This window comes from Taeniopygia guttata, chromosome 2 (assembly GCF_048771995.1).
Source record: "Taeniopygia guttata chromosome 2, bTaeGut7.mat, whole genome shotgun sequence".
Classification (NCBI taxonomy): domain Eukaryota; kingdom Metazoa; phylum Chordata; class Aves; order Passeriformes; family Estrildidae; genus Taeniopygia; species Taeniopygia guttata.
Window position 1 is genome coordinate 108,350,454 of NC_133026.1, and position 26,150 is coordinate 108,376,603.

General features: G+C 37.4%; 1 protein-coding gene across 2 annotated transcripts; it reads right to left on the minus strand.

Moving 5' to 3' along the window:
- Nucleotides 1–758: 758 nt before the first annotated feature.
- Nucleotides 759–26,150, minus strand: DSC1 (desmocollin 1). 2 transcript variants are annotated; one of them, XM_030266130.4, is made up of 17 exons: nt 25,859–26,150; nt 23,305–23,389; nt 20,513–20,715; nt 19,909–20,028; nt 18,586–18,741; nt 17,551–17,695; nt 17,116–17,282; nt 14,684–14,818; nt 13,620–13,805; nt 12,126–12,385; nt 11,773–11,915; nt 10,425–10,640; nt 8,711–8,944; nt 5,939–6,060; nt 4,682–4,918; nt 4,021–4,066; nt 3,812–3,935 (listed from the first exon to the last, which is right to left on the minus strand). In XM_030266130.4, the coding sequence occupies exons 1-16, from the start codon at nt 25,895–25,897 to the stop codon at nt 4,028–4,030; spliced, it is 2,487 nt and encodes an 828-aa protein (XP_030121990.2). In that variant the 5' UTR covers nt 25,898–26,150; the 3' UTR covers nt 3,812–3,935; nt 4,021–4,027. The 2 variants fall into 2 exon arrangements, with proteins under 2 accessions (XP_030121989.2, XP_030121990.2); XM_030266129.4 differs by lacking the exon at nt 4,021–4,066 and having other exon boundaries at nt 759–3,935; nt 25,859–26,149.

The window sequence follows — 26,150 nt, forward strand, 5'->3', positions numbered from 1 at the left end:
ACGTGAACTATTGCCTGGAGAAGGTTCAGGGGTGATCTTATTAATTTATACCTGTTCCTGAAGTAAAGGTGCATAGGTGGGAGAGCCAGACTCTTTTCAGTGGTGCCCAGAACATAGGCAGCACCATCTGAAGACCAGGAAGAATATTTTTACTTTGAAGGTGACTGAGCACTGGAACAGGTTTCCCAGAGAGGCTGTAGTCTCAATCCTTGGAGATACGCAAAATCCACGTGGTCCAAAACAACCAGCTGTGAGTGGCCATGCTTGAGCAAAGAGGTGGGACCAGAGAACCTCTAGAGGTCCCTTCCAATCTCAGCCATTCTGTGAATTTCCCTTTCCCTGAAGCAGGATAACCAAACTTACATTCCATTTGTCTCCTGATCATAATATCATAACCCCCACTATACTGATACTCTGCAGCTTTACATGCCAAACATATTAAAATTTGGGTTACCTGCTGCTACTGGTTTTCAAATGGTTTTTATGAGCTTTGCAAAGCAGGCACTGTGTATTTTTCTACAAATTATCAGCAAGATAACAGAGTAATGCTTTGTACTCTTAATACCCTGAATTTATACCCAAGTATAAACCCCAGCTAGACCCCTCCTCGGCTCATGCTTCAAGAACTACTACTTGTATTACAGCACTATAGTGGCACAAGAGCACTGCATTAAAATTTAAAATTCCCCTTCAGAAATAGGCATACTTATCTTCATAAACTGTCTCATGTATAAGAAATGAAGAGTTTTTATAGAACATTCTTTTATTTTGCAAAAAATTTATTACTCACTGTTGTACAAAATATACCTAAAAATATGATGTTAAGATAATTTTGACACAGCTAGGTAGATTGCAGATTACCTAGTTGCAGGGAAGAAATCTTCACAATTTTTAAGACGATTCAAGACAGTAACAACAAGTGAATTATACATTTTGAAATATTCCATTTATAAGATTTACACAAATGTTACCTGGTACTTGGTATCTGTAAACTTTAATGCTTTGTACAAAGTTTCCATTCACATAATTAGAAGATATAATGAAAAGAATATTTTGCAGTGCTTTTTTTTTAAGCATCTCTAGTCTTCAACTTCTAGTCTTGGTTTTACAGAAATAGATGGTTCAACTCAGAATTTTAGTTTTTAAAAGAGACAAAGGAGTAGAGGTGATTCTACTAGTTTGTTTCTAGTTTGTTTAAAAATGGGGAAAAAAGTAATTAGCTGTGTTTTCTGAAATGTAAAAAAAAAAAAAAAACCAAAACAAAATAAAACATTTTTAAGGTAAATTAGATTAGAAAGGTATTATTTTGATTTAAATAATGTAATATTTTAACTCTGTGATGGTAAGTTGGCAACCATCTGCTTACAACAGCCAACACTGATTCAATTTAAGCTCATACAAATTTGGTCTATTCTTTTTGAAAAGTACTATTACTGTATTTCATGAGCAAAGAAACCATACTTGCAGGGGTTTCTCTACGCCACCCTCCAAGTAATTTTCAAAAGATTACAGTCACTATTTATCCTAGGTCCTTCTGAATCACAGGATTTTTTCACATAATTTAATACAAACAAATAAAAACACCACCAAACATTAAGAGAGGGAGAGGGAGATATTACTATTACCTTAAAAAGTGTATAGCTAATAACTAAACATAAAATGCAAGGCAAAGCAGCAAGAAAATCACTAGTGGACAGATAAAGTCAGCATAACTCCACTGGCATCAGCAGAGAAATTCTGACTTGTATCAGTCACAGAGCTGACCGTCCATGTACAGAAAATTATGTTTATATTAGTGATAAAGATGAGCAGTGTTCAGAAGAGAAGTGTTAGCACACATTATTAAAAGAAGAAAGTAACACCTTGCATCTCATCTAGTATTTTGCTGCTGATGATCGTCATTCTTGCCACTGGCACTGTATTTACTTCAGGATTAATACATTACCAGTTTCAAATGATATAGTAAAATATATTTAACATTGGTCTATGAAGTTCTTAACCAAAGCTAGTTCTTACCAGAAATATTCTGAAGCCCATTTACAGTGTAAAACATAAAGTTTTTACAGTGTAAACCAAAAAGTTTTAAAAGTACTATTTTATAATGTTGCTAAGTTTCTGGACTGTTATGGGCTTCCACTGTAATTCTTATGGAATGAACTGCAACCACTGGAAGTCAGCAGTGGCTGAAATTTAGAGCAGCATGACTCTTGGTTATTAGCAATTATTCCTATTACAGATCATTAGTTATAGTTATAGCAAATCTTTTAAAATATCTCTAAAGCATATGTTTACAGAGCAAATCCTAAAAGATTTTATAGCTACAGAAATAAGTAATTGCACAAGTTTCTCATAGGCACCGAGAAATAAGTAATTGCACAAGTTTCTCATAGGCACCGAGATGTTCTTTTAAGGCACAAGAGAATTCCTAGAGTGCAGAAGACAGATTACCTAACCAGGAGTGCAAACATTAAAAAAACACTTAAAACCTGGGAAGCAGAGGTGGAATTCCACCTGCTGCTTATGGCAGCATTCAAGTCCCACTACTGTCAACTGCCAAAGGTATTGCAGACTTTCGTGTGTTTATGTATATATATATATATAGTGTATATGTATGCTTAATCTAGTACAGTACCAAATGGGATTCAGATGGTTTCTGCCAGAGATGTGTGTAAACGCTGACCTCTACAACTACTTCAAGTTACACTCAAAACAGATGGTTTCTCCTACTGTAATTCTGCATCTCAATAAAAATATATCTCAAAAACACATTATTAACGCAGTGCTGTCAATCCGTTTCAGCCATATGTTTTTACTTCCACCAAGAAAGAGTTTAATGAAGTCCATAGCAGGACAAGTAGAAAAGGTAGTGGTAGCTACACTGGACAAAACTCTCGGCAATGGTCATCATTTCTGCAATGATACTATGTCAAAACTCACAAGAAACTGAGGTACAAACTTGTGTGAAGTAAACATGAGATTTGTATTGCATTCATTTGAAATATGATAGTTTCCCCTATTGCATGAATTTTTTTTTTTTATCTCTTATTTCCTTAAAAGAAAAATACATCCTCGCATACAATGCTGATACCCTATGTGGTGATGCCATAAATCCCTTAGGATAGCAAGTCTGATGGGCGGTAACCCATTAGGAGAAAAATATATTTTTGAATATTATTTTACATATATACAATATATATATATATATTTAATTTTCAATCACAATGTAAAGTTTTCTAATATATTCATGAGTATTTTTACGTCCAAAATGAAAAAAAAATATTTTGTATCTCAGCTCATATAAGTTAACAAGGTATTTTATATCCACCAATAATATGATTGTCTTCATTTCTACAAAAATTAAAAGAAAACAAAGAAACAGTGAGTTATAAAGCTTTCCTTCCCAAAGCCAAATATAATAAAATTTTGAAGCTGGATAATTAACTAAAAGAACACCAAGTTTTGCATTGTGAGTAACCACAAAGAACACAAAACATAATCTAAGTAGAAACTAGCATTACTACATTAACCTAAAGAAAAAAATATTTTGAATCCTTTTGTTCTGATAGAATGTGTCCAGTGTAAGAAAATGTAAATTTAAAGCAAGAGTTATTTACACTCTCACCGATCTATCTTAATTTTGAAAAACCTCTACCCCTCTCAATTCCAAAGTACCTAATATCACAAAAGTATGACAGCCACTTATTTACATGTTTTTTTCAGCACTGTGAAAGGCACATTTATCTTTTGATGCATGTTTCTGCTAATGTCCTAAACTTGGGTTCCAACTGATCTAAGAAGTCAAGTGCCTCTTCTTCATGCTGATCACTGCAGCAGCCTACAGAGCCAGCCAAGGATCCTTTTCCTTCATAGTTATATGAAAGAAGATAATCTTCAGAATGCTTCTGTTCTTCATCCTGTCTGCATAGGTGCACCTTCTGGATAGGAACAAAACAGATCTTATCATTTTCTTAAATTGTTATCCTAAACATATTGCAAAAAAAAAATTTCTTTTTGATTTACCTTTCATTCAATTATTTTTAATCACAGTGTGTCCTCTAATGGATTCCTACATACAAAAAATGCACATGATTGGTCTATATCATTACGACTACAAAATATAAGTATTTAATAAAGAAATAATTTCTACTAATTACATATGTAACAATAAAAGAGGAAGAACCTGTTTAAATAACCTGCCAAGCAACTAAAATTTACTGAAAATTAAAAGACTGATTTATACATAACGAGTTAGACAAGTAGTGAAAGTTTTTTGATCTCCAAGAAATGGACTACATTTTTAATACTGTACATTCATTCCTGCACATTGCCAAGTATGAGGTTTAAATTAGCACAAAGCAAGCAGCTAGACTAAAAGCAAACAGGCATCCTCAGAAAAACTAACAAAAGTTTCAGTAATTATTCAAAATGAAAACCAGCACACTGCCTATAGCTTAAGACAAGAGAAGAAAGTAATTTACACTTATGCCTGAAATATGTCAAGGATTACTCCTTGAAAGAGCAGCATTCCAAAGGAGATGCAGAGAAGAAAAGGAGAGGAAAAATGAAATTATACCAAAACCAAAAAGCCACCTTTCTAGCACATTTACACATCTTCCTTCAAAAGCCTTTATATATTGACCATAACCTACACTTCAAAGAAAATCAGTTTCAGAATACTTACTTCACCTAAACGAGGATGTGTGAAATTATGCCACTCTGAGTAGGAGTATCTACAAGTATCCATCACAGTCTGTCCTCCTCCTTCTTTAACTGATCCCAGAGTCTGATGTCCACCTCCCTTGACTGATTCCAAGGTATGCCCCCTTCCTTTTACCATTTCAAATGTTTGCTGCTCTCCTGTCTTTACTCCATACCCTCCTTGATCACATGTATTTTGTAGAGGAATTATATTTTGATCCTAAAACACAAAACACAACAAAAAAGCAGTAGTGAGGACATCTTTTTTTTCCTCCTAATTTCTTTCTCCTTTTTATTTCAAAAAGAAGAAATGGCAATCAGAAACTGTCACAACTGAAATTGAGAAGTCTCTTTCTTGGCACTGTGATATTTTGAACAAAAGGCTATCCTTTTTTTACTAAAGGCTAGTAAATAATCTTGGGAAAGGTTACTAAGACAAGAGAGAAGAGAGGATATCTGTGATATGATATGAAAAAATGGAAGTGTATATATGTGTATAATCCATATTCTTCCTAGGCAACAAGAAATTTGACTTGTGCCACCATAACGCTTTCTTGGTTTTCAACATGAAATATTATTTTTAAACTCATCTCCTCTTCTTGGGGAAGAAGATGTCAGGGGGTGGAGGATGACAGAAAAGAGGTAGTCTAAAGAGCTAAGTTATTCTGCATGAATGCAGTCCCGGACTGAACTATGTTCATGGTAGACTGAAAGAAGCTTAGATACCAAAAGCAAGAAAAATTTCATGAACATGGACCTGTTCATGAAATCAACTGCATTTGAGGTCATTTTTCAGGGGAAGGGCACAAACTGCACCTGCAGTTTACACAGCTATCTGCTAAATATAAAAATCCTTCTCCAAGGAAGAAGAATGTTTTGCCATTAACACATTTTCCACATAGGCAAAATAATTAATTTCAATCTAATCTCATTGTTAAAAATGACTGGAAATGTTATTAAAATGTTCACCTGAAGCTTCCAATCAAATCCTTAAAACTGAAAGAATTACAAGTAGCCAGCCTAACGACTACAAGGTATGTTTAAATGTATATAGTACTACCACCTCTGCCTAAAGTAAGAATTTTCAAATTCTTGTTAAATAGCAAAGTACATCTAATGGTCCCTTTATTGTTTGCTTACTTCCTTTATCAAATCACTTCCTCACAGGTGGTCCTGTTCTCAAACTGCAATGCTATGGACATCTCAATTGCAAGTTTCTATGTTGAAACAGACAACTTACCATCACTTCTTCTCCTGGAGCTTCTGTGTTTGAAATTATTAAATTGTGATTGGCACAATCATCAGTCACCTGCCTGTGCATTGCTCCAGCGCCACAGCAGCCACAAATTGTGATCAGGATTACTATGGAAAAGGAAATAATACTATAAATTTTACCTCACAATGGTATCTACTTATGTTGGATAATTAATATTAAGGGCCTAAGCATCAAGAATGGTTTAAAAAGAAATTCATTTCCAAAAATGCCCATACTTAAAGCTTTATATATTCGCTTTTTTTCTTTCTCCAAACAGTATAGGGAGTAATCACTGCATTGTTGAATTATTTCATTCTTCTAAAACACATCTGGTTTTTCCAAAAGAAATGCAAACATCCTTTATGAAAGCACTGCGACTTACACAGTTTCACAGTAATGAAAAATTTAGTCCCAACCCAGGTGGAAAATCATGTCTTATGCCTACAATTAGGTTGTACAGGAGATATTTTTCATGTCTGACTATGCAAATATGAAATTATAAGGTACTAATAGGCAAGCTAAATGTCCCAATACCAGAAACTTCTGCTTCACGGGAAAGGTCAGCAGAACCCTAGAGGACTTTCAGGATTATGCTATAGAACAGTCTTATTTAATCCCTTGTATTCATTTTATTCCAATTAATACTACTTTTTGTTGTCAGAAACTCACCCAGAAATGACTGAATAATAGAATGATGATGAACTAATACCTTTCCTAAACAAATGACTAAACCTTTCATTCAGAGAACCATTCTATTGTCTGCACTTTTCAAATTGTTAGCTTAAAAATAAAAAAGCCCACAAGGAAGAGTTCTGCCTAACTGCCCACTGAGAATTTGATCTCTGAACATAAAAACTTCTGTGAAAATTGACCAAGAGCCACTTTCAAGCTAATTTAGCTTCTGTAGCATCAGCTGTCAGAGAGATCTGCATCAATGATTCTAGCAGGTTGCTTCCTGATGCTGACAGATGGGAAGAAGACATCCATGACAGCACTGAGCAGAGGAGGCACAGGATAAAACCTATCCACAGTAAAATAAAGTATCTGTTTGTAAGCGATGCAGTCAAGAGACAGTGAAAAAGAAGTAGGCAACCTTGCACACAGTTCTCCTACTTCATGTTGCCACACCTGAAAATTCCACCTTCAGGATATATCCCAAATTTGGGTACCTGCCCCATTGAGATAAACATGATCTAGCTAGCCTTCAAAACATGTCCAGGTCCCAGTGTTCCAGCTACTTAAGTAAGAACAGCTAGCTGAGATTCAATGGGAGCAAGACAGTTTTACTATGACCAGAAAAAATGGAGAAGAAAGAAGAAAAAAAATCCCAAAAACCAAATTCTGAAATACTAGCTACTTCAGCATGTCCTATGTGTTCTTTAAGGATGTTATTAGTCAGACTATGTTTGATTTTATAAAAAAAAAAATAAAATTTGCTTTTGCTTTTATATATCACTGTTGTCTCACTGGTTAACAGCAATATTACTCTTCTCAGAATCTGTTAAGTTTTGGGCAGCTCCAGTAGCACAACATCTATTCAAGGTTTTGGCCTGCTGTGAACTATTCAACTTGTGCTTTAACATTTCTGCACCTCAGATGGGGCAACCCTGGATGTGTGTAGACAGGGGAAAGAGAACAGCTTAAGAACAGAGCTGCAGAAAGGGACCTGGGGGTCCTGGTCCATGGCAAGTGGAATGACAGTCAGCAGTGCCCTGGCAGCCAGAAGGGCCAACCCTGTCCTGTGGTGCATCAGGCACAGCATTGACAGCCAGTCAAGGGAGGGGACTGTCCAGCTCTGCTCTGCACTGGGGTGGCCTCACCTGTGTGCAGTTTTGGATGCCACAATATACGGAAGATTTTAAGCTATTAAAGAGTGTCCAAAGAAAGACCATGAAGATGGTAAAGAGCCTTGAGAGAAATCTGTATGAGGAGGTGCTGAGGTCATTTAATCTGTTTAGCATGGAGGAAACTGAGGGGAGACCTCATTGCAGTCTACAATTTCCTCAAGAGAAGCTCAGGGGCAGACACTGATCTCTTCACTCTCGTCACCAGTGACAAGGAAATGGCATTAAGCTCAGTCTGGGGAGGTTTAAGTTGGATGTCAGGAAAATATTTTTCATCCAGAGGGTGGTTGGGCATTGGAACAGGCTCTGGAGCGAAGTGGTCAGAGCACCAAGTCTGACAGAGTTTGGGAAGTGTTTGGACAATGTTCTCAGGCACACGATGTGATTCTTGGTGTGCTGTGCAAGGCCAAGAATTTGGACGCAATGATCCTGATGGGTCCCTTTCAACTCAGTATATTCAATGGTTCCATGATCATATGGGCTCTTGTAAAATCCCTTGTGAAATCCAGTGTCTCAGATACTCCATGTTTTAATCCACAACACAACAGAAATAACAAAATAACTCTGGGAAAATGATTTCAGCATTCCTAGAAACAGAAATGTTTCTAGAACTCACAAGTTATTTTGAAGTCTTTTGGTTCAAGTGCTAAATACAGGTTTTTTTGGCCTCAAATGAATATACAGAACATTTCACACAAAATAAATAAACAGAAATCCACACACAGTAATTACCACACAAGATGAGAGCAGGAAGCTTATGATACTGATATAAACAGAGCAGGTATATTAAGTCACCAATGATGGCTATACAACAGCCAAAATAAAAAATGTTTGAATCGAGTTTGAATCTGGTTGTCTCAGATAATTTTATAATAAAGTGAATTTTACTTTATGTTTAAAAAAATGTACTTACGCAGCAGTAATAATGATCCTAAGATCATTGCAAGGATGGCCCAGAGACCCAGGGTAACATTTCCACCCGAAAGCTGACGAGCTCTGCCATCGCATTCAGTTGGAGTAACACAATCACAGAGATTAACTCTTACTATGTTCTCTCCTCTCTTTCCTCCATTATCAATCACAGTTACAGGAATTTCATAAATTCCATACGGAGTATCACTCTTTGGTGAAAGATACCAAGAATTATCTGTAAAAAGAAGACAAAACCAGATCTAGGGTCAATGATGTTTGGAACTCAGTTGTCACAAATGTGACCATAATGACAATTTTCAATTTTCCCTTCTCTTACAGCTATACTGCTACCAGATCCACAGTAATTAGTTTCAAGTTAGATTAAATGTGTTGATATAAAACTAGATCTTCAATGGATTTATATTTCCAGCACCTTTTAAATGCTAAAACTGAAAAAATATATCTTATAGAACCCTCTGAAAACACATAATTTGAAACTCTGAAGTTGATTTAGTTCATGACACCACTTGGGCTTAGAAGGAATTATCAACTAAACTGACATTTATTATAAAGGCTTTTGGTAGTGTGATTGAAATAATTAATCATAAACTTAATTTATATCTCTTCTGTTCTTTAGTTATATTGCTATATTTGGGGAGAACGACGACTATTTCCAGTGCGGGAAAAAATACATTTAATCTGCTGCCCTGATAAGGGGCAACGATTAATTAATATTCTTTGAGGGGCAAAAGAAATAATTTGTAAACAAATGTACAAGACTGACACTGATGTACATAATAGTTGTTTTATGATGAGCTATCTGAAACCATGTGAATCATCCAAAATGCAGTTTTCAATTTGCCTGATACAAAACTTGAAATTCTTAGATGTCTTTGCTTTCAGACTTTTCTGTCTTTTGATTATCTTAGTGAATATTTGATGAAATACTACAGAATCATATCCTTTGCAACTAATTCATGTCACCATACCAGCAAATGTATGAGCTGCTCTTGTTGCCGTCATCTGGCAACCACCAGGAAACCACCATCAGCTATAACTTTTTGTATCAACAAATTTCAAGAAACAGTGATTCCTTTGCTAATAAATTGTTTATCTACTGCCCAGGTGAGCTTTATAAAGTGTGCTGGGTACCAGCAGTAGTAACAGAAAAATGTCCAGAACTTTTTTTTTGTCAGCCTATAATCAATTTTAGGTAAAGTTTCAGTTTCCCAGTCCTCCACTATAATAACAGACTAAGAAAAGTTTTATTTCTCTTTGGAGTACTAGCCATTTCATTCTTAAATTCCTTATGAATTATGGATCTGTAGGTAGTTTTCCAGGTGTTGATGCAACACATTACATCAGATTTTTTCTTTCTTCTGATCTTCTTATGTCATAATTTCAGACAGAAGCTGATTGCTGACCCAAGGATGCTAGGGATAGATTCTTATTTATGCTTTAAGAGACAGATATTTCACCTTGCCTTTGGGATGCCAACACTCTCATCTTCTCTGTGGGTCCCTTCCCACTGGAGGGGAACAAGAGGGACCACTAGAGACCATCAGTGAGCTCCACTGACCAAAGTAGCTCCCCTGACTACACCAATCCCAAACAGAGATTCCTCCAATCTATTCTTGCAGAACACCTAAGTGAGAGACAGCAAAGCCTCCTCTGGCAGCCTGCAGCTGAGTGAGGAGGAGGAAGTTTTAACATACCGTCGTGTGGTGTTAACTTCCACATGGAAGCCAGTCTTCGGTCGGTTATGCGATAGACAAAGGGCGCGCTGTAAGGAGCCTCATCGCCATCCTGTGCCGTGAGGCAAATCGGTTTTCTGTCTCTGCACATGATATAGTCTGTTTGACTGATTCGTGGGAAATTCTTGTTGCCAGGCACGATGCAAACCTGAATTGTTCCAGTGCCTGTTTTACCATCTATGAGATAAAAATAACTAGGTTGAGCACTTACTTCTAACATTCACATTTCTGGTCCAAACTTTCATAATTAAATATCATCAACTACAATATTTGTGTTCAGAAGTAAGGTGGAAGGCAATTGCTGATTTAGCCAGAGAGAGAGGGGGAGTTCTCACACCTCTTTCTTGGCTGCTTCTCTTTGCAGATGCATCAGCAGCTCCCACATCTCCATATTCTGCATGTGCAGACTGTATTTTGCTGAGCGTGTGTGTCTGTGTGGGAACACATACTACTCTAACAGAAGAGTAAGAGCTCATAAACCAATAGTAAAGGACACTATGATGAGCAGAGACCAAGCAGAAAGTGATTATCTCCAGCCTTCTAACTTCTGGAAGGAGAAAATTAATTACACTTTCCCTACCTTCACCTCTCCTGGGAACAAAACCACTAAGAGAACAAGGCACTTCTTTCTGTCCTCTACCCTTTAAGTCACCGTGCATCCATCAGTGGCACATACCATGTCACCAAAGTCAACATGCAAGAAATGAATGAACTCTTCCTTCCAATTAACAGCTTTTCCAATACATAAATGGTCAATGCTTGTCATATGCATTCCAGTGAAATTACATCAAGTCTACTTTTTAATTCTTTTTCTAGAAATAGTTTATTGCAAATGTCTATATCATGTTTACTACATAGACAATAGAAGTTCTAAGCAATTTAAATTTCTATTATTTACATTTGACTTTTAAATGCAAATTTGGACAGAGTTTTTGCTGCAAGTTCAATGACTTCTTTTCAAAAAGTCCTCTCGGCTTTCTCTGTTTTCTAGCTCACAACTGCCAGGAGCTGTCACTTAAAAAAGAATTGTCAAGAAATAGAAGCAATATACTCCAGAGAAATTAAATTAAAATTACTAAAGGATTTTAAATGGGGCAGATAACTTCTCAAAGCATTATGCTCGTGCCTGATTTATAAAGGCTCTCCCTGTTAAATAATATTCCCTAAGCATTTCACAGAGCTATTACAAAGACAAGACAATGGATTCGGTGGGCTGCTGGTCTGAACCAGTACAGTTGTCCCCACACTATATTTGCACATAAACATCTGTTACACACCACAGGGAACTCAAAAAACATTTAGTACTCACTTCTGTCTATTGCAAGGACTGTGACATTGCATTGACCTCGTCTCATTTCTCCTATGTCTCGGTCCAAGACCCTTACAGTTCTGACTTCACCTGACTGTTCATCTATGTTGATCCAATTACACTGGCCAGGTGGTATCCGGTACCTGTGAAGAACAATTTGCCTTGTTAAGGATCCCAAACATAGCACACGTGTATGTACACACACACACATATTTAGATGTACATGTATTCATGTACACTGACAGGTGTGCAGGTGCACACACGTACATACGGCCTCAACAACTACTTTCCCCTTCCCGTATCCCACCCATGCTGTACTCCAAAAACACCTTGTAAATGAAGTTGTTTCATACCTTATGCCCTCAGTATTTCCACTTTCTGGATCTTCTGCTATATATCTCCCAATAGCTGTCCCAATATCTTCGCATTCTTTAACGTCTAAGCGCAACAGACAGGGTTTAAACACCGGTCCCTCATCCACATCCAGGACATGCACGGTAACAGAGCAGGTGCTCTGGGAAAGTTGCTGCGAATGGGGAGCCAGCAGGTAGGGTGCCTCATTGTTGACTCCAATCACCAGGATCCTTTGCTTGGCAGTTTCATAGTCCAATCCCTGTAACAAAGGTGAGGAAGTGTTTTTTTTCCCTTCAAACCAATACAAAATTTAATATTCTTTTCACCACGCAATTATTACAGCTGTAACTGTACCACATTTATTTACAAAAGAAGCCAGCTGTCCTCAAATAAGCCACCAAGACACAGTAAAAGGACATGATTTTTTTTTAATGTAAAATTTTAAGTTAGTCAAACAAAAGGGCCTGAAAAATACCCAAGCAAGCAGTACCACTGCAAAATTTTGGATGAATATTGTGTAAAGTATTTACTGAAAGAACAGAAAGCAATTAAATTTAGTGGGGGATTTTCTTCTTCTATATTTAGTCCATTATTTTAGCTTACATATATTTCTTTTTCAGTCAATCACACTTCTTTCTAGAAGCTATAAATCCACCTGAGAATTTATGGAGTTGACAGTAAGTAACTAACATTTCTTCTTCAGACACGTTCTCCAAAGTCATTTTATGCCTTTAATAGAGCTAATATTATTCTAGTCATAATATTCTCTAGTCTACTATATTATTACAATAAATGTAAGAAATTTCAGCTGTGTTCATATACCAGGGACAGAGCTTTAGAAAAAGTTCTAATGATTACTAGGAACAAAAAAAACATAATAAACAATATTAATTTTAAAAATGACTAGCATCTCTACCTCTACAATTTACATGTTCAAATTTTAATACTAAACTTTTCTGCTCCTTAGAAGTTACTTATGGCAGTTACAAAAGATAATGAAAAAGCGGCAAAGGGATCAGCTGGAGTACAGATGCAATAGGCTTTTTTTACCTCACATCTGTAAAATGCTTGTAACAAATAACTAAACTGACACAAATTCTTATATGTAAATGGACTTACACACCAGAAAAGCAAACCTGAAGTCAGTACACTGCAAAATAAAACCTGGAGAGCTTTATGCTGAAATAGGAAGTCTACTTAACTCCCAGAGAGAACAAGACTGAAGAAGGTGCTCAATCTTTCCCTGCTTTGCCACTCTCTCATTTCTGTGAAAAACCATGAAGCATTCCTCAGTTACATGCCTAAGTCTAAACAACTCCAACTGCAGAACCAGCCCAAAGCACCAAGCTCTTCTGAAATCAAAAACCAAATTCTTTGGATTCTGAGCACACAAAATTGAGGGAAAGTATGGAATATGAGGTTTGCGTGTTACGCTTTAAAAACAAAATTTGAAAATCCATAAATTTTCCCCTAGCCCTTCAATTTTTACTTACCTTAACAACACACAGTATTCCTTCATTTGTGTTTTTGTCTGTTGTAATTTCAAAGGCCTGATCATCATTTCCTCTTATAATTTCATATACTGCTCCTGAGCCAGGTGAACCAGGTTCATCAAGATCAACAACAGAGACTCTCAGTATTTCTACACTCACTCTGTTTTCTTCCACTCGTGTTTCATACTTGGAGTACCCAAAACAAAAAAAAATTCATTTAAATCAGAGAATACTGTTTTACAAGGCAGGACTGAAGAACACCATATTTAAATAAGACTACTTCAACCTAAGGAGTCAATTTACCAGGCTGCTGTAATGATTTATTTTGTTTCCATGCATTAGCATATTTTCCCCATTCCTCCCTTATACCCTGAATCAAACAATAAACCTTTTCTGACAGCACAATTGAAATCTCAGCTTCTTCATACACTCAAACTATCACTGACATAATTAATTCTTGAATTCTGCTTCCAGGAAAGGTAAATTAGCACAGTTTCCCTCAGTTACATCAGCTATAGATTGCAACTTGTGTTCAACATGATCAAGCTGAGAATTAGAAAAGGCATTGGGGTAAATAAAATATAGATATATAAATAAACCAACAAGAACTTTCAAAAATTCAAGAAGGATTAAATATATCTCTACTTTGATAGCAAAAGATAAAAGGATTTTTTGTATTTTTTATCTTTTTCAAGAGCTGTGTTATTCTGTAAAAACTGAAGAAGAGCAGATAAGAGTGATTCTCAATTAATATTACTGATTATATTCTACAGTAGTGAACAGAAAGGGTAAACTACATCTATTCCTTATGAGTAATGAATTATTTTTTCATATATTTCATATTACAAATCTCCTATGGTATTTGAGATGCATACACAGTTGTTGAGACATACTCTTTGCTCAGAATCATACTCATGGCTGGAATAAGCAAAGACGTATCAGCATTAATTGTCTCAGGGCATTAGACTTAATATTCGAGGGACTGTCCATCAGGAAATTAGAAAGGGGATGAAAACACTTTTTTTTTTAACCTTTATACAGACATTTTACTTATGCAGACTTACTTGTAACTGTTTAAAGGATGGTGCATTGTCATTTGTATCTTCGATTTTGATGACAACTGTTCCTGTAGTGCACAAACCAAAAGGCTGACCTGCCATATCTCTCACTTCAACTAACAAAGTGTAACTGGGTACAAGCTAAAAAGAAGAATAAAAGCATACAGAAGTTTGTCATACTCACTTTTTTAATTGCACAGTTACACAGGAGTAGAACTAAATATTTCATTCCTGTTCCATAACTCTACCCTAAATTCAGTGCTTTCCAACAAAATGAGACAATTGGCTTTGGGGCTTTTCGCCCTATAGATCAAAAGGAAAAGCAGCAAAACAATTTTCAGTGGCTAAGCAGTACTGAATTCAGCCAGCATTTGGTAACAACATGCATGCTATATCCTCTATCAAATAAAGCTTCTCACAATGTCAGCATTATTCTCCAGAACCTGAAGTTTTGGAAGAAACAGATGACACACTTTCATCTGCTATTTGCTCCCCTTGGAGCAACCCTCAGGTTGCCAACAGGTGAAGTGTTCCAATGCACGCCTCTTATTTCACTGAGGATGAAGAAAACTGTGCTGCAACCAGCCTCTGTCTGGGCAATACAGTTTAAGGCAACGCCTGTCATTTGGCAGGGTCTGGCACTGAAGGAGTCAGTATCCTTATCAGCTCCAAGGGGCTCCCCAATAGGAAGCAGCCCACTTAAATCCTTAACTTGAACCAGAACAGCAGAAAGCTTTTTTTTGTAATGTGAACAACCAAGGAAAGGGGGACCACGGGAAAAAAAAATGTGTGGGCAGTGGGGAAGGAACATATGACAGTACAGATGGATTAGGCAGAAAATGAGAAAGTTAGTAAATAAAGACAATAACTCTAGTTCTGAATGCCTGGAAGTAGCACTGGTTTCTCTGGTGCAGGAATTAAATCTCCTGTTCTACTTCATAAACTTATCTTTGAATGCTATACAGTGGATTAGTTTTTCAATTCCTCCTTTCTTCAAGTATTCACTGTGACAGCTCCCTTAGTAGTCACAGTGATGCTCACAATCACTGCAATTTTCTCTTGCTAAAAAAGCTGAGCACTGTATCTGCAAGTGCAAAGTTTTGCGACATGATGTTTTACGTGGATTTCCAGCCATGAAACAACACAAGTATGCCGTAATATAACTCCTTTTATCTTCAGAAAAGCTGGGCCTGTTGCAATTTCTCCTAAAATGACTGTTTCAACTTAGAATTATCATTATTTTGAACTACATCCACCTGTCATTTTTAAGCTAGTGTAAACTATCCCACATGGCATTCTATAAAAAAAAGAAAAAACCTGTATCTTACTTGCTTGAAAGCTAGCTGATAAAAATAAATGGGTGGCACATTAATTTTAAGACATGGTATATTACTGTTTAGGTTTCAACTACTGGAGGTATTTCTGGTTAATATAGGATGACTGACTACTTCCAGAGAAACCAGTTCATCTTCTCTATGAAGAAACAAGAAGCATTCAAATTGAGCTTAATTACGAGGAAAGAATGGTTCATGGGATTCCTGAACATAGAAGGTGTTCAGTAAAAAAGTGAAAAGTCCATAGGTTGAACAGCTGAGCAGTAGGAAGTTCTCTTCCAAGGTTAGCTAGAATATGGTAATCTATGCAGAAACTCTCTGGACTAATTACAGGTTTCTGAAAAGCTTCAGAAGAAGCCTTAGAGACATTAACAAAAAATGAAAAAGAAGCTATGTCTGTTGATCCCCATGCCAGCATTTTAAAGAATCACAGAAAGGCTTGGGTTGGAAGGGATTCTAAAGATCATCTAGTTCCAAGCTGCCCATGCCACAGGACTTCATCCCCATGAGCTTCAACCCCCTAAATCGGTTTGCTCAGGACATCGTACAACCTGGCTCAGAACACTTCCAGGGATGAGGCACCCACCACCTCTCTAGGCAACCTGCTCCAGTGCCTCACAACCTCTGAGTAAAGAATTTCTTCCCAACATCTAACCTAAATACCTCCTCTTTTCATTTGAAACTACTTCCCATTGTCCTATCACTATATATATACCTATATATATATATATGTATGTATATACCCATATATACATATATATACATATATATATATATATATACCCATGCAAAAAAAAAAAGTTACTCTCCTTTGTTATAAGCCCCCTTTAAGACTAAAAGGCTGTAATGAGTCTTCTCTTCCCTGGGCTGAACAACTCCTACTCTCTCAGCCTGTCTTCATACAAGAGGTCGTCCAACTTTTGGATTTGAACTCCTTCATATCCCTCCTCTGGACCCGTTCTAACAGGTCCATGTCCTTCCTGCACTGAGGAGCCCAGAGCTGGATGCAGCCCTGCAGGTGGGGTCTCACTAGGGCAGGGCAGAGCAGTGTCAAGCTATCTGTGTGCACTAAAGGACAGCTGAGAATGCTTCAGGAAAGATCACCTCTCTGTCCAGCTGTGGCAGTAATACAGAGATGACACCGGTGTCACCATGTAAAGAAAATGCTGGGGTAATGGGTGGGGTTTGTGACACAATGCGGTATTTCAATGTGGTATGCAGAGTATAAGGCTCATCTCTGTCCTCTGCTGTCACTTTCCCGACAAAAACACCTGTGAACACAATACAGCGATTTTTAGTTCCAGAAAAATCTGCAAACAGCAAAAAAAATATTTGAAAAGGTATTTCTATTTTAAAAATGTGAAAAGAGCTTCTTGATCATTTACTGCCGCTCTTTACAAATTCAGCCTTTGCTGTAATGTAATACTCCCAGGAAATCCCACTGAAATGTCTTAAAAGGCAGGATCACACCTAGTCATACTGGTATGCAACAAAGCTGAGTAGTGGTAAGTGTGTTCAGTGATTTAAAACTATTCTTACCAGGTCTGGAATTTTCAGGGACACAAAATTCAAAATGGTCCTGTGTAAAATATGGAGCATTATCATTGTCATCCTCTATCCTGATTGTATGCACAAGTGGTACTTCTGGTGAATAACCATCTGGAGTGGTTGCAAAGCAAATGATCTGTAAGAAAAATTCAGTGCTTAAGCAACATGCAGAACTTTTAGTTCAATGGAGGAGTCCATAAAATGAAATTAAATACAGCGTGCCAAGCACATCCTTCTCAAGACCAGGCTCTTCAGGCACATGGAAGGGGATGTTACTGGTATCTTAGAGTGAAAGTAGAACAAAACCTCTGAATGCTTTCCAATCTTTCCCCCTTCCATTCCTCACACACTACAAGTACTTTAATCACTTTCTTCCTGACCTCTCCTCCAACTCTATCACTTTGTTCAAGTTTCCTGAGCACTTATTTTTCTGGTGTTCACAAGGCACCTCAGCTATCAAAATGTAGATGTATACAATGTTACTTAGAACAAAACAAGAACCCGAGAAAAACTATTTGCTCCATTACAACATAACCTAATAAAATGCAGCAATAGGTACTGAAAATTACGTTTTAGAAGCTGCTTCTACTAGCTTCCTTCTTACACTTCTCAGCCAGCAGAGAGAGCAGTGTACCTTGTTAACAGAACTGAACAGCTTGAGAGACTCAGAAAACCATAGTTATCCAGAGTTTACAATTACTTCTGTTTTCCGCAGATCTTTTCAACCTTCCCTAAAAAATTCTTCCTAGAAGTGATGCAAATCCAATAGCTCACTATATTTATACTGCAATTAGAGATTAAGCAGTGGAAAGCAAAACTACTCTCAAGATCTAGATGACCAGCTATTTATTTATTTGCTACTGATTTTATCTCTTCAACGCCAAGGATATTACTCAGAATAGACAGGCGATTCCAGATCTTGTTTGCTACCATTTCCCCTGCAACTCAACTGTCAAATATATGCATGAGAGGTTTAAAATTATATATATATATACAAAATTGTATTTACATAACATAGGCCCGTACCTGGAAACTTGGATACTGTTCACGGTCTACCGCACGAGTAGCAAAGATATTTCCAGTTTCTCTTTCTATGTAAAACAAACCCTTTGGATCTTGATCAATCCCTGGTCCACTTGCAGAATAATAAATTGTGTAGTTCTGAGCTGTGTCTGACTGGACCTATAAGAAGACATTTTTAAGCCCAAGGAAAAACAATAACAGCATCTTAATACATTTCTCCCTTTTCATGATCATATTTAGCACAAACAAAAACACCTAAAACAAAAAAAACAAACTTCATTTGCTGTTCACAGAACAGGAGAACAGCCTGACATGTGATTGCCTTCCTTTATAATGTGTGTACATGAGAAGTGGAGTTAATTCAAACTCATAAATATTTAGAATTACCAAATTAGAGATATAAGTATATGGGAAAAAAAATTAAATTTATCTCTAGAATACTTCACACAAGAAGCATATTCAGATACATATGGCTTATTTCTGAACCTGTGCAAGAGACTTTAGTTTTAGTGCATTTACTGAGAGTGTGATCTGCACCTAAAGAAAAAGTGAAGGAAGGGAAAAAGGAATAAAGACCACACAGAATATAGTTCAGAGATATGCCAATTCAGATTGCATCTGCATCTCATTATGAGCACCAAGGAGGCAACATCAGACTTATCTATTTATAAACACTCTTCTCCCAAAATACTTTCCTTATTTACCGAATGCCAGAAGTTAGGAGGGTAAGATTAGTAGAAGAATGCTCTCACAGACTCTGTCATTACACTTGTCTCTACACATCTGCCACCAGCCACTCTGTAATCTAGTGAAGGCTAGATGGATCTATGATAACTTTAGTCCTTGCATTTCTCTTTCACGCCTACTTGTTTTCTCCCATTAACTGCTTTTCTGAATAACATAGCTATATTCAGTCTTCAAGGCTGAAGGTACACACCTCGAGCTCCAGAAAGGATGTAGACATGCAGGCAAGATTTACCCCAGCCTGTGTTTACAAAATCCTTTTCTAAGCAATGTTTAGTGGAGGGTTGTTTGCTGCTGCTTTTCTTTTAATTACACACACTGATTTTCAGACCAAACTCTCTTTGATAGTGTGTCTCTCTTCTTCTTCCAAATTTTGCACAATTCCATTTCACTCCAACAACTAAGATCACAAGTTATTTGAGGTAAAAGATCACGAGATATACAATGAACAGGACGGAACAAGACAGGAATAATAGCAGGAATGTCATTGGTAGAGAATACAAGACAGGTCATTTTCTCTATCATAGAAGTCACACACAGAACTAGCATGGGTCATAAAATTAAGGTTCATACAAAATGTACCTGCTGTATTTGCAGTGGGAAAGGTCCCAGTGAGTTCTCTATCATGACAGATGGAATAGGGCCCCACCTTCTTTTGGTTCTCTTGAGAATTGTATCTCTAGCATGCCTCTTATTCGGTGTCTGGATCGAGAAGACGGAAAGATAGATTAGAATACATCCATATATTCTTAATTGCATATATTTTTGTTTTACTGCCATCCTGCATTTCCATCTTTTTCCCCCATTCCAGTATTCCTACTGACAATTTGTTTTTCCAAGGTCTTAATTTTTGATTATATCTCTGATAATATTCCAAGCTTTTTCATTTCTTGTAGTACTTTGCATGAATAAGATCTTCTTTAATTCCTCAAACATGGCTTTTAAGATTCTTGACATTCCTGATTATGCTACTAGCTAGCATCTCCCATTTGAGAAAAGATATCTGCTGACTAAGCAACACAGTAATCCACTGCTAAACAAAAACTGCTAAACAAAAATACACTCTACATCAGTATTTTGCCTGATTATTTGAATTCTAAAATTCAACTACAGATACTTAATATGAAGCTGTACTCTGTAAAATAGTATTTCAAAAAAGAAAGATATCTTGAAATTAGAACCTAACCTTTTTTTCTTCTTCAACCAAGTCAACCTGTATTTTCTTTTGAACTTGTTCTTGAATGTCCTTAAGTAATATGGTAAAAGTCTTTTTCTCAGCAGACAAAGAAAGAGCAGATGTTGTATACACAGAACCATCCTCTAGAACCTTGAATCTCCCATCACTGGAACTGATAAACTCTGCAGACTGAAGGCATTCTTTCAAATCAACTGTAAAAAAAAAATATTCGAACAATTACTCAAACAGCAAAAAACAATATCCCTCATAAAATAAAAAAATAATTAAAAAAAAAACCAACTAAGCCCCAAGTAAAAATTGTATTTACTGACAGATGGAGTCTTCTTCAAAAGCGTGTCAGTATTTTGAAGTAGAGTCTTCAGTATTTAAGCAACAAAAATAATGATTTTAAAACCCACTTATGCACTCAGATTTGATGAAGTTTTCATTAATTTCCACTCTTGTGTTAATTAGTGCTTCCTAAATGACATGGGTGGTATATGGATATCGCTCAACAAAACACTATTGCGCTGGTAAAATTATTGAAGCACCAGAGATGAAATTATGTATATTTAAATGCAAAAAACATTGCAGACATGCCCATTATTGGAGCAGTAGCTATTACATTTGCCTCGTGCTCCATGCCCTACAATATCGGTGAAGACGATTAATTAATGCAAATGCCCAATGGAGATGTTACCTCTTGGAAGTTTTGCCCTCAGGAGGAAAGCACTGACTGGTACTATGTGATTTAATACTCTTGGGAGGACAAAGGCCTTTAAATTATGAGGCAGACAGATGGGAGAGATAAAGACTAACTCTAGAACAAACAATTAGCAATTTTTTAATATGCATATGATAGAATGCCATACAGGTAATTTCAGCAGACTTCCCAGGTATTTTTCATTGTATTTGCTGTCACCTGTGGCTAAAATAGATTTTTTGCACTTCAGTAAACTCGGTTCACCAGCAGTTAGTTTAGCACTACAGCTGGAGAAAAAGCAAAATCAGGATATGACCCAAGCCCTAAGAAAGAATGATTTTACACCATGAAAAGGATGAAAATCAGAGACTCAAACTCCAAACGAATTATCGTTGCAGAGCACAAGAGGTGTGTCATGGTCTCAAAATCAAAACTTTTCAATACTCTTTTCAACAGTATCATAGTGGGTGTGACACTGCTGTATGAAAGGTGATTGCAAAATTCATGAAGATTTAGAATTTCATCCTGTATATGTAAAATACATTTTCAATAAACTGAATTTCATTCCACTTTCAAAACTCTAAAAACAGATGGGAAGCATAATTTTAAATACAATGTGATTTCTTCTTCCTCTTAAGTCTGTCCTTTAAATGCACAAATTAAGACTTCCTAGACTTTCTATGGTACTGCAGCTGTGACTCCTTTTTCATCTGTACAGTGCAAATAGAGTATTGAAAAGAATATCACGGCCTCACTTAAATGTGCCTTCTACTGCTGCCTATTACAGTACAGCATTTCCAAAAATACCAGACTGGAGATACTGTTTCTAATGGTTATATGAGTCCACCCTATGGTCCATTATTTATAGTTTTGTGGGGTTTTATTTTTTTCTTTAAAACCTCTGGTATAAGATATAAAGAACCCTTATGATAAACAGAAAAATCCTGACTAGTTTTCACTGTCAAGGTATGGTCCTTGTATTAATGCAAAATATTTCTCCATAAATGCTTAAGTAATGTCTTTTGAGCTATAATGGTTTTGTTAAAATTTTTTGGGGGAAAAAATGGAGAGTTCTGTGTTATGCAAGTTCTTTCAAAGCACTGCAATAACATGAAGTTTAATTTTTATATAAATTACGTTTATTTACATAGAGAAATGTTAAAGTCTATGAAAGCTCACACAGCAGTAGCATCTTTCTGTTTTTTAAAGTTTAAAAGTAAGATCAAGGAATTTTCACTATAAAGATAGATTTTCTGAGCAATTGTGATGAACTCCCAATCGCTTTATTTGTCCTTTCTACAGAAATATGGATTAGGACTGCAGACTTGGAGTACACCTCTCTGTTATCACAGGACTCACAAAGGGCACCTCTGAATTCTCAAATTCAGTCTCAGGCAGCAGAGAATCCTTCAGCACCTCCTATGCCACACCTTTCAAACCTGCCTTTGAAAAACTAGTCTGAAAAAAATGGGAGTGGGATGTTTTCCAGTCTCCTTTATTCCTCCCAGTCACCTGTAAGCTGCCTTAAACTGAGGCAGACTGTCCAGTCAGACAGGAGCACTTGCCCACCAGAATGTGCATGCAGGACACCTCTGCAACACGTCCCCTCGTGTGCTCTAAATGCCCCAGCACTCTGAGCAGTCACATCTCGCGTTTCACACAGAAGCAGCCTCTTGGTACCTGGTTAAACAGGTTTTGTCTTCTTTTTCTATCATTTCCTTTGTCCAAAAAAGTTATTGTCTTCTTCATATGACCACAGGTTATGGGCGAAGTTTGGAATATCAAGCCTTTATTTACATAGTAAGACTTAGATTCCAAATTTTGAAAATATTAAATTCTGCCATTTTAGTTTTAAATTAAATCCTGTAATCTGACAATAGCTCTTTATGCAAAAGTCAAATGGATGCATGGAGCTAGTGTTCAAATCCATAACAAACACAGGGCGTATCCTTCATAAAAAGGCTGATCCAGCTGTTTAGCTGGCTCTCCAGTCATCCATTCATTCCATTAAAAATAAAGTCTCCTCCATCGTTAACAGCATCTCCAGCAAAGGTGCAATGCTGTGTTGTTAAGCTGGGAATTTCATAGTTTCTCTCACCTCTGCCAACTAACGTGTCAGCCTCTAGCTCAGAAGGAACATGAAAAATTACTTTCTTGCAAGCTTCACAGCACAAACTCAGCACCTAGAAAACAAATGAAGAAATCAGAAAAAAAACGCATAATTACATGGTATTTTGAACTAGACACTGATGCCGACTTTGGCTGGTTTGTTTGTTTGTTATGACAAGCAAGTGAAACAGCACAGAAAGAACTCCTCCCTAAAAATTCAGGTACTGTGCAGCACAGCATAGAAAGTTTCAAACTGTGAAACAAGATCTGACTACTGCTCCTGTACTTGTCCATGGGTCATGTTTCGGTTTTTTCTAAAAATCACTGCACCACTGACATTAATAGGAAGAGTTCCCTTTGACTAGAGGATTTTGTCCGCAATCCTACTTCAGAAGAGAAACAATAAAATACATCTTTGCTGTGCACTCCCTCTAACAGCATTCCCAGCCAGTTTAGATCCAGGGTCTCTAAGTATTAAGGTTTAATTTATCAACACTCAGTTTGGTAGAATTGTGGCGATGCTGAAGATGAAAGGGACAAGTGTCTCATTAAAACCACATGATGACACTTGCACTTATATATTACTTTGCATCTTAAAAGTGCATTCTCAACAAACTAATTAAACGTAGCTTCAGCAATTAGATATGACATAAATAAAACGTCATGTATCACAGCAGTCCACTCCCATATAACCAGTTACAAAATAGGGTCCTCCTAAAAATTCAGATGAGTGTAGATAACCAGACCTTTTTCTAAAAAGAATCGCATAGCAATACAAAGATTTTCCTCAGCACAGAGAAAGTGAATCCTGATCTCAGATTATATGTGTGTGGTTTTGCCTAGTTTCTATCTCTATGTTTAAAATTGTAATCCAAAAATCACACAGACAACTAAACAAAAACATAGAAAAACGTAAACAAATCTATCCACTCTTTTATGTGCATTTACTCTTTCAGGACGAAAGTCTAGCAAAAAAGGAAAAGCATTTTTACTTTGCACATACCTTTAGGATTAAAGGTATAAAGAAGTAAATAGTTAATGGAAATCCTGAAAATTACTTCTGATGTTTATTAAGAAAATATTTAAATAAAAATACTTTAAACTCTGATAGACATTAGGATCCTTTAGAAAAAAGTGCTGTGTCTGCACCATAAAAGCTCTTCCTATAGTTCCTTATATATATACACAGATATAAAAATTGTATATATACAAGTAATTTAAACATCCTTGCTTATGTATTAGTAGGCTTTCCTTATTGACACTTAATACAACACTCTTTCCTGAAAGACATCGCACTAATTTTTAAGTTATTGAAATCACAACATCTTTTTACACTGTTCTGAAATATTTTAAGAGCCAATGGGACATCTAATTTTTAAATAGTAATGCCAAGCCCAGTCTGATGTCAGCACAAAAAACTATTGAGGAGTTAAACAAAAGTGGTAGTTATTCATGGACATCAAGACATAAGGAAACATCAGGTAAAAAAAAGTTGTGATGTCCTTTCACTTTACAAAAAGAAGACACTTCAGGATTTTTTTCCTTTGAGTATTGTTTGGTTTTTTCTGCTTGACAGAAGAATTTTTTCCTTTTTTTTAATTAATCTATGAATAAAGGTGCTTGCCTTTCTTATGGTTTTACTTTAATATCCTTGCAAAGGCAGGCACACAGTGTCTGAAATAGTAACATTATCATTAAAATGTGCATATATAATTAACATTAAAATAATAAATTCAGTGCTTCAACACTACCAAGTATTTTTCTTTCACAGGTTCAACCAACCATCTGCCCTCTTTTTGCGAATGCAATGTTAATACAGAGAAAAGGGGCTAGAAAACAAAAGACGAATCACTTTTATTCATCTACTATAAATTTTAAAAAATTAAAATGTGAGAGAGAACTACCCTGCTCTGCCCACCAAAGGCCTTTCTGGAGCTAAAAATTATGTATAAATAAAATAAACTGAATGTAAAGGAAATCGCTGAAAAGTGTTTAAAGCACAACTAACTTTCAGAGGAGCTCAACACACTCCACACTGTGGCACAATCCTTCCCACGGAAAAAGGAGAACCAGGTGGGGATAGGTAGAGTGCGAGATTTAAATAAAATGAACTGTAGTATTTTTTTCTATGAATATCCAGCAGCAGCATCAGCGACTCGAAGTGTGCCCGTCGCGTAACCTCACGGGAGGCTCCAAAAGCCACCCGACCACCCGTCCCGACGCGAGCTGCGCATCCCGCTGGATTCCTGCCCGCGCCGAAGCCCTCCGAGGTGCGCCCCGCGGCCGCGCAGCCTCCGCGCTGTTCCGCGCCCCTCGCAAGGACCCTGCCGAGGAGAAACCCGACCTGGAGTCAAGAGCCAGGCAGAGATCACCCGCTCGGATGTCTCCCCTGTGCGCTGCGCACCCGCGGCGCAGCAGGAACAGCGCGGACGAAAGGCGCGCCCAGGTGCGGGAGCGGCCAGCGCGCTCCTTTGCGCTCCCCCCGGCGCCCACCCACTCATCCCAGTGATCCCGCTCGCTCCCTCCTTCCCTCCCTCACTCACCAGGAGGCCGAGGACCAGGCGGGGGAATGCGGGGGCCATGGTGCGCGGGGCTGGGCGGGAAGGGGGGGAGCCGCCGCCGTCGGTGCTGCCACGGCGGGCGAGGGAGCGAGTGCGAAGCGGCGGCGGAGGTGGCGGCGCGACTCCGCGGGAGCCCGGCTCTGCTGTCCCCTCCCGTCTGCCACAGGAGCCGGACAGTGGGGAGGGTGTGACCGCGCGCGGCAGCCGCGACTTTAATTACTGCCTTTTTTTTTTTTCCGCCTTTTGGGTAATGCCCGTCCCGGGCACGGCGCTG